At 43.9% G+C, this 13,306-nt stretch overlaps 1 protein-coding gene across 1 annotated transcript; it reads right to left on the bottom strand.

Annotated features, from left to right (window-relative positions):
* Positions 1-869: 869 nt before the first annotated feature.
* synpra (synaptoporin a) lies at positions 870-13,014 on the bottom strand. The gene is made up of 5 exons (XM_063216347.1): positions 12,926-13,014; positions 7,724-7,848; positions 4,950-5,148; positions 3,821-4,012; positions 870-1,535 (listed from the first exon to the last, which is right to left on the bottom strand). Exons 1-5 carry the CDS (start codon positions 12,947-12,949, stop codon positions 1,200-1,202), a joined length of 876 nt encoding a protein of 291 aa, XP_063072417.1. The 5' UTR covers positions 12,950-13,014; the 3' UTR covers positions 870-1,199.
* Between the last annotated feature and the right edge of the window lie 292 nt (positions 13,015-13,306).

Here is a 13,306-nt window from a genome sequence, read left to right as displayed (position 1 = left end):
AATTTCAACAAACATGAACCACCGATTTACGCGAATAGTACCCACCCTAACATTTAAAACATAGGCAACAAAACACAGACAATACAGGTACATAAAATGAAAATAAAACAAAAGAACAGTTATTTTTGCTCTGTTCAAATTTCACATATCACACCATGTCACTGTTTATTTTGTTGGTATCATCTTAATCCTTACCTTGAATGGTGTTAAAGACTACATTACTTCAAAGGAGTTCTTGTCTTACTTCCTTGTGAACAGTAGGTGGTTCTCAAAAATCTCTGAACAAGGTAATAATGGGGGGCAGTTCCTAATCCCTATCGTTTTTAAAATGACACAGCAAAATTTCTGAAAACCAGCTCCTTCTACACCTCCTTCTGACTCAAGTAATTGAGTTTTACCTTTCTCCTGTACTTCTAGATCTTTTCTTTAGTCTGGTAGCACAAATGCTACCTCAAAGCTAGTATGTATACTCGAATCGTATGGGACTAGCTAGTAGCAAGCTGGTCCTATAAGATTCAATGATAATGGCTACCATGGAACTAGAAGTAACATCGGTAACACTTTATTTTAGGGAGACATCTATAAGCACTAATACATACAATGTTAATGCCTGCATAAGTAACTTGTAAGGTATGTACTAAGTAAACGCTAAGGCCTACTAGGTCCTTACTAAGGTTAAATTGGTAATAAATCCCTTATTGTGCATGAACAAGACATTTGCGAATCCATGCCTAACAAATGTTTGATTTTGCTTTGTACATGCCTTACAAGTTACTTATACAGGGACATTGTATGTATTAGTGCTAATACATGTATCCCTAAAATAAAGTGTTACCATAACATCTTCAGACTAAGAATGGCTGGAAGACCAGAGGGTAAAACTCAATTATTTAACTCAAGGGAAGGTGTTTCCAGAAAAAGCGCTGTGTTGCTTTTAAGACAAGTCTTGTCCTTCGTGAGTGAATGTAAGTAAAGACCCAAATTAAACAACAAACTGTTAGTATGAACCGAAACAAAAGCTTTCTATGATTCTTAAACCACTCACATGGCACAAAGTCTGGCCCTCAGTATTTTCTGAACGAACTATGTGTCACTGCGGTGTGTCTTGGCGCTGAATCATTACAGACACAATTATAAAACTCCTTAATGAGACGTGCCCTTGTCGACGACCCCGGGCCTTGAGGCGAGGGAGGCTGCCATCACATCTGCTCGACGTACGAGATGGGCCGTCCCCCCACCTGGCTGTAGTCTGCCACCGTGCCAGACTGCGTCAGGTCACCTTGGGAGATGTAGGCTTGGCTGAAGCCCAGGGTGTTGGTGTAGGGCGACGGGGAGTACGGAGGCTGGCTGTAGGAGGGCTGCTGGTGGTGGTGGTAGGGCGGCTGGTTGTACGGCGGCTGGCTGAAGCTGGACGACTGCTTCTCCGAGGGCACCCCTGGGTAGCGCTGGGCGGCGGCGCCCTTGTGCCAGCCCGTCTCCTTGAAGACGAACCAGATGTTGCCCGCCCACAGCACGAAATTCAGGTAGCCGAAAACCTGTGGAGAGGGTAACTGAGTGAGATTCTAATTGCCACAACTAAACTGTGATACCTACTAGGGCTGTAACAATATTGTATCGAGCCGAGAAATCGCGATACATAGAGTTACGATACTGTATCGTGATACAAGGAGGCAGTATCGTGTATTGTGATACGCCCTTTCAAAGTTTTGTTGCCCAGCAGTCCAGAAAACAACCACATGATATGAAGTGATAATGCTTCCAAGCTTCAAATCACTATCATTATTTTTTTAAAACCTTTAAAAAATATTAGTGGCCTCTTGTAACCTATTCTACCTACAAACTATCACAATTTTTATTCATTAAAAATGAATTATTTTTAAGGTCATCAATCGTGATACGAATCGAATAGTGAGTTGAGTGTATCGTTAGAGCCCTAATATCTACTTAATCTGCCTTATCTCCATAATGATAAATGGTAAATGGATTGCATTTATGTAGCACTTTTCTACTCCTTCGAGCAGTATACCTCGCATTCAATTAGCAACACGGGACACAAGGACACATCGATGGGGATCAGATGGCATGGGGCTTCAACCTGCAACCTTCTGATTGCCGAACAGGTTCCTCTACCATCTGATCCACCACCGCCCCTATAATATCAATTGCCAACACTATTTATCACCATCTCACCCCTTCCTCTGTGTCTGTGTCTTTGTGCATGTCTAACGGTGAATCCCATTACACCCCTTACGGTACCGATCCATTTGTCAGTTTGACGCAAGCCGTACCAACGCATTCAATTCATTTTCAATGAAATGCGGCATATCGTCGTTACCGGACTCGCAATGCATGTTGGGATTCCGGCACGGCGAGCGTGGGTCCGGTGGCACGTCAAAAAGTTGAGCTCTCCTGAAAGTTATGCAAATTAGCAGCGGCCGACGGACTGCGTTACCCAATGACTGTTGAGCACATGAAGATGTCCCATGATACCTGTGGTCATCACGGAGATGCATTTCCCTCATAAAAGTAGATTTTTGACATCTATCGAACTTTTGGATGTACAAAATATAGACTACAAGCATTCATGTTGCATGTGCTTATGATGCCTGGGTTCAAATGATTATGTTCGATTTCGACCACAAGCATAACAACACGAGGCCAAGCTGTGTGTGAAAAAAACACATGTGCCGAGTTCGGTAAGAGCATTTTGAACTGTAATTTAGGGGCAGTTGGTTTGCTATATCAATAAAAACGGCTAGAAATGTAGATTGATGTACTTCCTGTATATAACTCCCGGGCCACGCGAGCTGTAGTAGCAGTGCGTCGACACTGGGCCATCCAGTACGTCGAGCTGCGATAACATAACGCTATAATGGATCTCTAGCCTTAGCCCTACGCCTTTCCCCTTTGCTTCCGTTTTGCGCGTCCACGTGTAGGGGTAGTGGCATCCCGATTCTCGTTCAGACAGATGAGTAGGGGTACGGCGAAGGGCTTTCCACCCCTCCACGCAGAGATTTTCCAACACCAGACTCCACGACGGAGGGCTATGACAGGTTTCCCTGAATGCATTGCGAATTCGTTTAAAAATTAGCGGCAAGCCGCGGCACCCACAACAGCACACAAGTTTAAGTATTTTCGACGCAATTGACGGTTTTAAAGTGGTAATAATTATTCCATTGTACTAAGTTTAACATTGTCCTAATGTGTGATGGCCCTTTTCTCCGTGAAACGCACATGAAAAAAAATCGCTATTAACGTCAACCTAATGCATGGAATTAGTGACAGCTGTGAGTGTCATTCCATGATTGTTGAGGGGTATCCCAATTCGTAGCGGTTGCATTTCAAGCCCTACACCTTAGGGGTAGGGGGAAGGCGTGGGGAAGGGGTAGAGATTAGTAATGGGAAATCACACCGCCGGCAATGAAAGAGATAAAATTCTGCTGACTCCCGCCTGGCAAGCACAGGTCAGGGACGTCGAACGGGGCAAACAATTCAACCTGAAGCGTTTGACCAGGGATCTCGACCAACCGAAGCTCGTGTTTAGAAAAATGTGAACATTCCATTGGCTGACGCCTGCTGGCGCCGAGCTCATTACATATTTTTTGAAGTTCAACTTCTATTTTAACTCTTTTGACGGCCTAGGCTCTAGAAATGCTTTTGCAGCTTTTAACGCTTCTGCTGCTTGCTCTTCCATAGAAAGTCAATTACTTCCGCCGATTTCCATGCGTTCAATGCCGGCGGTGTGATCGCACGGTTAGAGTGTGTGTGTCTGCCCATGTGTCTGTGCCTGCTTGTCTGTCTGTCTGTCTGTCTGTCGTACCACAGATGTGTTGAGGCTGGACCAGATGGGCGGGTAGACGGAGCCGCACTTGTTGCCGTGCACCTTGCAGGCGGACATGAGCTGCACCACCTCGCTGGGGTCCGTGGCCACCTTGACGTCCGAGAGGGCCTTGGCCCAGGCCGAGGAGCTGACCAGCCACATGAAGGAGAACACCACCGTCACTATGAAGTCCTACAGCGCGAAACGAGAGAGAGAGAGAGGGGGAGAGAGAGAGAGAGAGAGAGAGAGAGGGAGAGAGAGAGAGAGAGAGAGAGAGAGAGAGAGAGAGAGCGAGAGAGAGAGAGAGAGAGAGAGCGAGCGACAAACAATTCTCATTTACTTCACAAAAAAAGACTTTGAACAGTCATGAGATAGAGTAGGCTGGCAAGCCAGAATTTAACATGAAATGATGAAATGTATGGTCTAGGGTTGCACCATAGGCAATGGGCTGAATCAACATGTTTACATACTGTACATGTATACAGTATATTTGAGCATATACGGGGGGCGCTGTGGTGCAGCGCGCTAAGCCCCCCCACCTTTGGGCTTGCATGCTCACCCACGGGGACCCCGGTTTGAGTCCGGCCGGGGTCATTTCCTGATCCTCCCCTGTCTCTCTATCCCATTCGCTTCCTGCAACCATCTTCAACTGTTCTGTCAAATAAAGGCATAAAAGCCCCTAAAAAATATTAAAATAAATAAAGAAATACATATTTGAGCACATAGACTGTTCAAAAGTGTGTAATAGGCCAGCACAGCTACAGCCCAGCCCACACCAATGACTCACTGTCATAAAAGTGAAAAAGTAAAAATACTCTCCACGGAGAGATGTGAGCTTTATTTTGAGGGAGCCTTTTGCTTTTTCTTTGAGCCAACTACTTCTGTCCTGGTTGGTTGTTGCAATATTCATAAACTTTAGGATAGATCCCTGATGTCGTAAAAAACCCGCAATATTGACCTGCACTACCGCCGCACTAGCCAAGAAAGAATAAAAAACGTCTCATGACATTGCGATCTGCAAGCAGCGTCAACAACAAGAACAGCAACAACAACCTGTGACCATCATTACGATAAACTGTTGCTGTGTGAAGGGTGATACAGGAGAGATTGTGTTGTGTAGCCCACTCACAACAAGAGGTCCCCTGTTGTTCTCCCGGTACTTGTTTTGGTAGAAGATGTACACCACAGTGGCCATCAGCGAATAGAGGAAGGAGAAGACGGCGATGGTGACAAAGAACTCGGCGGAAGAGGAGAAGTCCCCCACCAGGAAGATGCGCTCCCTCCTCCTGTTCTCACACGTAGGCACCTCAAACGACACCTGGTGCAGTCTGGCAAGACAAGAAAACAAACAACAAACACAAATAAACAAAATAACACGTTTTAGTAGCCTCTTTTGCCTCTTTTCCACTGCCGTTTTTCTGGTAGGCCTACGGCTTGACACAGCACGACTCAGACGCCACTTTTTGCTTTACGATTGATCTATATCGTGCCTATTTGAAAATCAAAAAGTGGCAGCCGAGTCGCACTGTGTCGAGCTGTAGGCCTACCAGAAAAATGGCAGTGGAAAAGAGGCATTTGTCTAGATGGGGTCGCCGGTGGGCCTATTCACTATTTGTTGAAAGTACTCAACTACATCATAACAACATTGCTATGACAAAGCAGAGACTCTTAACAGATTAAGACATAGCTATTATATTTTTTTGGTGACAGTAGGGTTATAACATAGGCTCTGCGTAAAGGGGTTAAATAAGAACATGGTTGTTTGATATCCACTCTTCTAAATTGGTACATTTTGACTACTGTGGCCTTTTACTCGAGAAGAAATGAACATTATTTTTTTACCAAAAACCTAAGACAATATAATAAGAAGGGAGTTAGGTCTATTCAAAGCCTAGTGTTTGGATATGCAAACATAGGACAAAAGCCCAGTTACTGCTCGATAACATCCAATTATTAAGTCGGTATGAAACTCCAGAGTGAATGATGTTATTTTATCTTCATTAATATGCGGTCATTTCATTCTAGGCACCTCAAATGCACTTCTATCCATTTCACCACAATTATTATTGCATTGCCATTGAATTGCTAAAGAGCAGGATATTTGTCATGGCCAACAGCCGTAAACAACTTTCAGCAAAACAAAACACAAGGGCCCTTCTCAATGGGCCTGGGGTGAATGCCTGAGTTCAGTAAACACCTAAACAGTGAATGAGGTCAGACCACTCAGACTAAATGACACACTTTTGACGACGCTACGGCATAATTTCCCAACATTGAACTTATTATGCTGTAGCCTTAGGATTTATGTCACTTATTTCTGTTTGGCTTCCATATTCGTGTCACTACTTGGGTATTGATATTATATTAACTAGATCACGTGTAACCCTCCTTTTCTTTGCCCAAAACCATGATTGTGATGAATAGCGAGAGTCCATACCGGCAACTATATCAACAAGGAGAAGCATATGAGGGACTCTTTATCAGGTCTAATCTCAGGATTTTGTGGAGAAAAAGCCATGTTGTCTGGGTTATGGTGCTGACAGCAAATTCCAACATTCTCACGGTGAAGTACCATTTATTCCAATGTGCAATTATGCTGCATGTGAAAACCCTATGTCTTGTGTGGAGGGAGGAACAGCATAGCTTCATACAATGAGGACTAGTATGGGTCATCCGCATAGAATCCTGGCACACACATGACATGCCTATTCACACACTTGCTGACAATGCGCAGATACGAAAGCCTTGCGACCTGCTTTGGAATACAGTATGCAGTCCTTCAATCCATCAGTAGCCTCTTACTGCAGATGGGGTCAACGACGGGCTTATTCACTAATTGCTGAAAATACTCAACTACATCATCATAACATTGCTATGGCATTCCTGAGAGCCTTAAGTAACAGATGAAGACATTGCAATTTTGGGGACAGTAAGGTTATAATATAGGCTCTGCGCTATTAATCACCATGTATTATTTTTTCTCATGTTTCAACACTAACGGTTCAGAATATATGGTGATATACGTACATGTGAGAAACGTAGCCTGTACATGTATACAGATATGCATGTATGCATGACCACCAGTCAAGCTGTATTAATGTCTGTATGCTGTAGACATGCGTACAGGGCAGTTGACAGCTTGACCAGGCCCAAGACAAAGTACTATGAAGGCCCCCCCCCCAACCAATACATATGATGTAATGAGGACCACATTCTGGCTCCATCTGTAAATGGGCCGGGGACAACGGACCCATTTATCCCCCCCTGTCAGCTTCCCTGCATGTGTAAACCACCACCATAGTTCTCAACAAACCAGGGGTGCATTTCTCGAAACCGTAGTTGCTAACAACATTGGCTACTTTGTTGTTTGCAATGCTATTTCCCATTGGCAACTACCCAAGTTGTTAACTGGCTAACAACTACACTTTTGAGAAATGCACCCCAGTGCAGTCCGGCATTGCCCCTATAGGGCTTTAAAGGGACACTGTGCAGGAAATGGTCAAAAAGGGTACAGCAATTATCCTGCTCATTGAAACTGGGCTGCCAATTGCCAAATTTGATCTTTACATGAAAGTTTTCTAAGTAATAAACAAATATTTTCTAGCATGGTCCAAGTAGAGTCATTTTTGCAGCTAAAAATGGCTATTTTTGGAAATTCAAAATGGCGGAATATGGAGAAGATCCCCCTTTTCAAGTATGAAAAGTGCAATTTTCCCAGTCATAATGAATACTTAGAATTTGATGGTGGTGGTAAGTATTCATGAAAAAGGTAACATTAGTGAATGGGCAGCATGAATTCTGGAAATAAACAACTAAAAATCTCACACAGTGTCCCTTTAAATAAGGCCACACACAGTGCAGTGCTGGGAGCCGTCCAGGGCCCGAGGCAGCATGCATCTCTACCTGAAAGGGTAACCGAAGTTGATGCCGATGCTGAGGTTGCTGTCCATCTTGTCGACGCAGTCCACGCTCACCCGCAGCTGGCCCGAGTAGCCCCCACATGTTGCAAACGCAAAGATGGCAAAAAGCTGAGGAGGGAGGGGGGGAAACAACAATTTGATGAGCGAGAAAACAACAACAACCTACCAACCAAATGAACAAAAACGAATAAACATATAAATTGACAGACAGACAGACAAAACAGACAGATGCTCCAAAGAGTAGTAATCAACTTTTGTGGTTGCTATCCATATGAAACATGTTTCTTTGCATTCAGTTTAGCTGGACGTGTTATCCATGCCCCAGGGGCACAGCCAGTGAATGAGGGACAGGAGCGGTGGCCCTGGGCTGTTGTGGGGTTAGATGTGGCCTTGCTCCAGGGCATCTTAGCTCATGTTTTTTTTTCCTGCACGTCCCCTTCTAGAACAGGACCTAAACTTCTTCTACCTTTCCATTTCAGCAACGGCAACTTATGTAACCATAAGGCTACAACCGTGATCATGACATAAATTCAACCTATGAAGTGTGTTTAGTGTATCGTGTGGAGCTTATCACTGTTCAAGGACTACTTTTATTTATTTCTTCTACAAGTATTTACTCTATGCACTACACTGTAACTCACTGGACAGTCTTTCAGGTCAAGTGAATCTACGCAGACCACTGCAATGCATCTTATAAAAACACTTTGCAACTTGTTGGACTACTTGAATACTTTGTGTATAGCTGCTACCCCACCCCCTTCCAGGTTATATTTGTTTGAATGTAGATGGGTGATGGATGTTGATCTGCCTACTGTGTTAACGTATGTTTAATTTGTCATGCTGGGATGAAAAAAGTGACTCTACTCAACTCATTGTAAACCTTTGGTTCCTCTCACTGAGCTGCAACAGCACCTCATTGCATGGTGAAACTAGACAGTCTCATGATGGTGAGGCGAAATAACAATGATAATGTGGAGGGCAACAATGAGGGGTATGGTTTTCAGAGGAGACATTGGGTGCATTCCAATATGTGAACTCCCGTCCTCCACTTGTGCTTGCGGCCTCGCGTTTTGCTGACGGCCCACAACTTTTGGGAGACTACTCTTCATTCACCATCCCGTATGCAAACAAGAAAATGTCATTAGAATTGAGCTTTTGCGAGATATTGAAATTACAATTCTGTTGTCAGTGATGTCATCACGAGGCCACGAGGAGGCAAGTGAGCAAGGGAGGACGGGAGTCTGCGTATTGGAATCCAACCCTAGACTAGGGGGTCCAAGATTGCACATTTTCAACCTTGCTCTTCTCCCTACAGAATTCATGTGCACTGGAGTTTCCCCTGTTCAGTTGCAGAAACGAATAATAACCATGATCACACAGAGTGGGTCAATTTCAGAACTCAGGGATCGTGTAATGAGTGGGACTGAGTAATTACTGCAAGCATGCTTTGCACAAACAAGCAATTAATCTTTATTTACAGAGCCTGTAGACTAGATAATCACAAGTTTGTCCAAACCACTGCACAACATCTTAGCGTACTGAGATTTCTAGAACTGGTCAAAATAGTGCTCGCGTACAAGTCATGCACACCTGAACCAGTGTTAATTTCGTCAACCATGACTATGACTAAAATATTTCGTCAATGCCCTTTTTTGATTTTCGTCATTTAGACTAAGACTAAGACTAAATTGGGAAGGCAATGACTAAAATATGACTAAGACTAAAATTGATTTTCGTCATTGTGACTAAGACTAAGACGAAATTTTAAAAAGCTGACGAAATTAACACTGGTGTTCAATAAAATTTAGAAAAAGAGAACCAGTGTGTGAAGAAGGTTTATTCTGTACAGTCAATGATGTATGTTAAAAAGAGAAGCCGTGTGCGGAGAGGGTTATTCTGTACAGTCAATGATATATGTTCAAAAGAGAAGCAGTGTGTGGAGAAGTTCTATTATGTACAGTGTTGACTAAAATGACTAAAATGACTAAAAATTGACTAAGACTAAAATTGATTTTCGTCATTTAGACTAAGACTAAGACTAAATTGGGAAGGCAATGACTAAAATATGACTAAGACTAAAATTGATTTTCGTCATTGTGACTAAGACTACGACTAAATTTAAAAAAGCTGACAAAATTAACACTGACCTGAACACAGCACACGGACACCCTCACACACATGTAAACTCTCATAGACACACGCTACACACAAGTACGCTACACACAAGTACGCACATGCACATGGACGCATACATTCAAACACGCAGACAGACACACACACACACACACACACACACACACACACACACACACACACACACACACACACACACACACACACACACACACACGCCTGTACTACACACACAATCTCTCTTTCTCTCTCTTTCTCTCTCTCTCTCTCTCTCTCTCTCTTTCTCTCTCTCTCTCTCTCTCTCTCTCTCTCTCTCTCTCTCTCTCTCTCTCACACACACTCACACACACACACACACACACACACACAGCTTATAATGCACATAGAGCACAGCCACTGTGAGAGCCTAAAGTGTTTGCTGTACAGCACATTAACCGAGCAGTGAGATCAGAAATGGATCAGCGTGATTTCTTCTTTCTCTGATGGATTCAAAAGATTAACAGTTCCAAAGGGCACATTGGCCCAAATGCCGAAAAAATGAGATTTTAGTTATGAGACCGACCGCATAAATTGGGCTCCCTCAAGTGCACCAGAAAAAAAGAGATCTAATTTTCACATGCTATGTGTCCATTGTTGAGCATTTCTATAACATCATTAGGAGCCTTGCGGTGGGGAAACAAAAGGGTCCTTGGTGCATCCCTGGGACCGAAAATGAATCCTGACATCAGTTCGCGACATTCCCTTCAGTTACAGAAATTCCCTGGCCATTATACTCCGAATGCCATTTCGGACCATGCAGTCCTCGAAAAACAATCAGAGTGTTGAATCAACTTGGATGTTTGAGTGGATTTGAAAGTGCAATATATAACACCCTATGTAAAATTGGGAGGAAACGATGTGGAGGCTTTGATCAAGACGTGTTTCAAAAGAGTCTTTTGTGCCACAGTTCAATGGAACACGGAACCCCCATCTCTCTCTCCCCCACTAATTTCCTGTCACTCACAACCCTCACTGTCCTGTCAAATAAAGACAAAAATGCCCAAGAATATACCAAACTGTAGCCCCTTAATGCACACCGTACCTCCAGTGGCACGCTGTCTCTGCTGCTGTCATTGTCATTGAAAAGTTAACTACCACCATAGTACTACAATACTAGGACATAACACAGGGCTTTTAGTAATGCATGACTTGGTCATTGCCACTCTGGTAACAGCAAATTCATAACGCTGTGTCTTAACGGGTGAACAGGGAATGCAGAAATGTGTTTTTTTTCCTGCTGAGAAAAGGGCTCATCCTTGACAATGTGGTTGTGGGACCAGCGGGACTCAGCGGGAAGCAGTTCTGCGGTGCGACCACAGTGCACCACCCATGGGGGCAGCTCAAGGCCAGCCGGAGGAAGACACTCGGGGGCAGGGCAAGCAGTGTCACCTACTCAGTCTAGCCAGCCTCACTCTTCACAACTGGTGGTGACGGCAGCACTGATCATTGAATCTCCCTCTCTCTTTCTCTCTCTGTCTCTCTCTCTGTCTCACACACCCACACTCGCACACACGCGTGCACACTCACACTCACACTCTCTCTCTCTCTCTCTCTCTCTCTCTCTCTCTCTCTCTCTCACACACACACACACACACACACACACACACACACACACACACACACACACACACACACACACACACACAAACACACACACACACACACACACACACACACACACACACACACACACACACACACACCTCAGTGCCCAAGTGTCATCAGGGCCACTCAGTGTTCATTCACAAAATCCTCTGAATTTGTCCCCTTGTCCCCATATCATGCTCATCATATTACTCCAAATTAAAGTAAAACGTGTTCAGAGAAATACAAGAAGTACACCGGTAGGAAAGGATATAAGAGGGTAACACCGAATTCTCTCTCTCTCTATCTATCTATCTATCTATCTATCTACATCACAAGCTCGCTCTGTGTCTCATGTCTGCATGATACTGTATCTCATGTGGATGTCAAACACCCCCATCTCATAAACGCTTCTGATTTAGGGAGGAAAGTAAAGGCAGTCCTTGTCGCTGTTTGGGAGCTTGACTTCAAGGCTCCTCAGATGTGCCCATGAGAGTCGTGTCGCCAAAGAGCGGTGGTGGGAGTGCGGGGTTACCGAGATGAAACACTGATCAAAGTTTGACTACTGGCAGCCATGCTCCAACAAGACACAAATTAGTAGTAGTGGAGGGGAAGGTGATAGACTCAATGCGTTGGTGGGTTTTAGCAAGTGTGTGTGTGTGTGTGTGTGAGAGTGCGTGCGTGCACGTGTGTGTGTGTGTGTGTGTGTGTGTGTGTGTGTGTGTGTGTGTGTGTGTGTGTGTGTGTGTGTGTGTGCATGTCTAGTGTATGTACGTTCTTGTGTGTTTTGTGAGTATGCCCTCATCTGTACATTTTTGCGTGGGTCAGGAGGAATAGATTGCTGGCCATTAACAGACTTTCTATATTCTCTTGCTGTGTTTAAATAGCTAACACCTGATTATTTTAGTGTATAGTAGAGAGCTCATGCAACATCAGTACATACTCATGTGAACTGTATGGATTTCTTTCCATTTAATTTTTTTGTTGTTGTTGCTATATTCCAAGTTAGTTTCCCATCGACATTTACCACAGTACAGCCGGTACATTTACATTTCCATCAATGATGTGTATTGGCTCTCAACCTGAACAGAAAAAGGTTGATTGAAAAAAGCAGACGTACCTCACAACAGGGAAGCTTGCATGTCAGTAGTAGGCTAATACTGTATTTACAAAAAACTCCAGCATTGACAACCCAGCAATGTGCAAAATCTATCATGTACCATTTAATGATGCATTCGAATGCATTCAATAAACAATAGCCTCGTTGCCATGAAGTTCTGTTCACACAATATAATACACTAACTTTAAGTTTATACAATTACCAATGGCAGGTGGTTTTAAAGTAAACAACACATGCATACTCAAAATCTATCCCCTAGTTTTTTACCTGTCTAATGATCCAGTGAAGATGAGAAATTCATGGACTTACCGGAGCGAATATGACCATACACATTTAGGCAAGAAGGAATATCCAGCTCTAACACTGAACGGGCTTCCCTGAGTCTCACTCACTCTCTCTCTGTCACACTAGTCAAAGGAGAGGAGAAGAGGAAGAGAGGATAGGAGAGGAGAGGAGGATGCTCCCTTCAGCCAGACCAGGATATTGTAATACGTCTACTCTCTCTCTCTCTCTCTCTCTCTCTCTCTCTCTCTCTCTCTCTCTCTCTCTCCATCTCACCGTCCCGCTCCCTCCCTCATCGGAGGAGTAAATATAGCATGAATGAAATGAATGAATGGGATCAATGTAGAGGAGAGAGAGTGAATGGGATGGCAGAGGCTATACCTTGATCCTTGATGGCTATGTGTTGAA

This window comes from Engraulis encrasicolus, chromosome 14 (genome assembly GCF_034702125.1).
Source record: "Engraulis encrasicolus isolate BLACKSEA-1 chromosome 14, IST_EnEncr_1.0, whole genome shotgun sequence".
Taxonomy (NCBI): Eukaryota; Metazoa; Chordata; class Actinopteri; order Clupeiformes; family Engraulidae; genus Engraulis; species Engraulis encrasicolus.
This window is presented reverse-complemented; position numbering and strand designations above follow the sequence as displayed.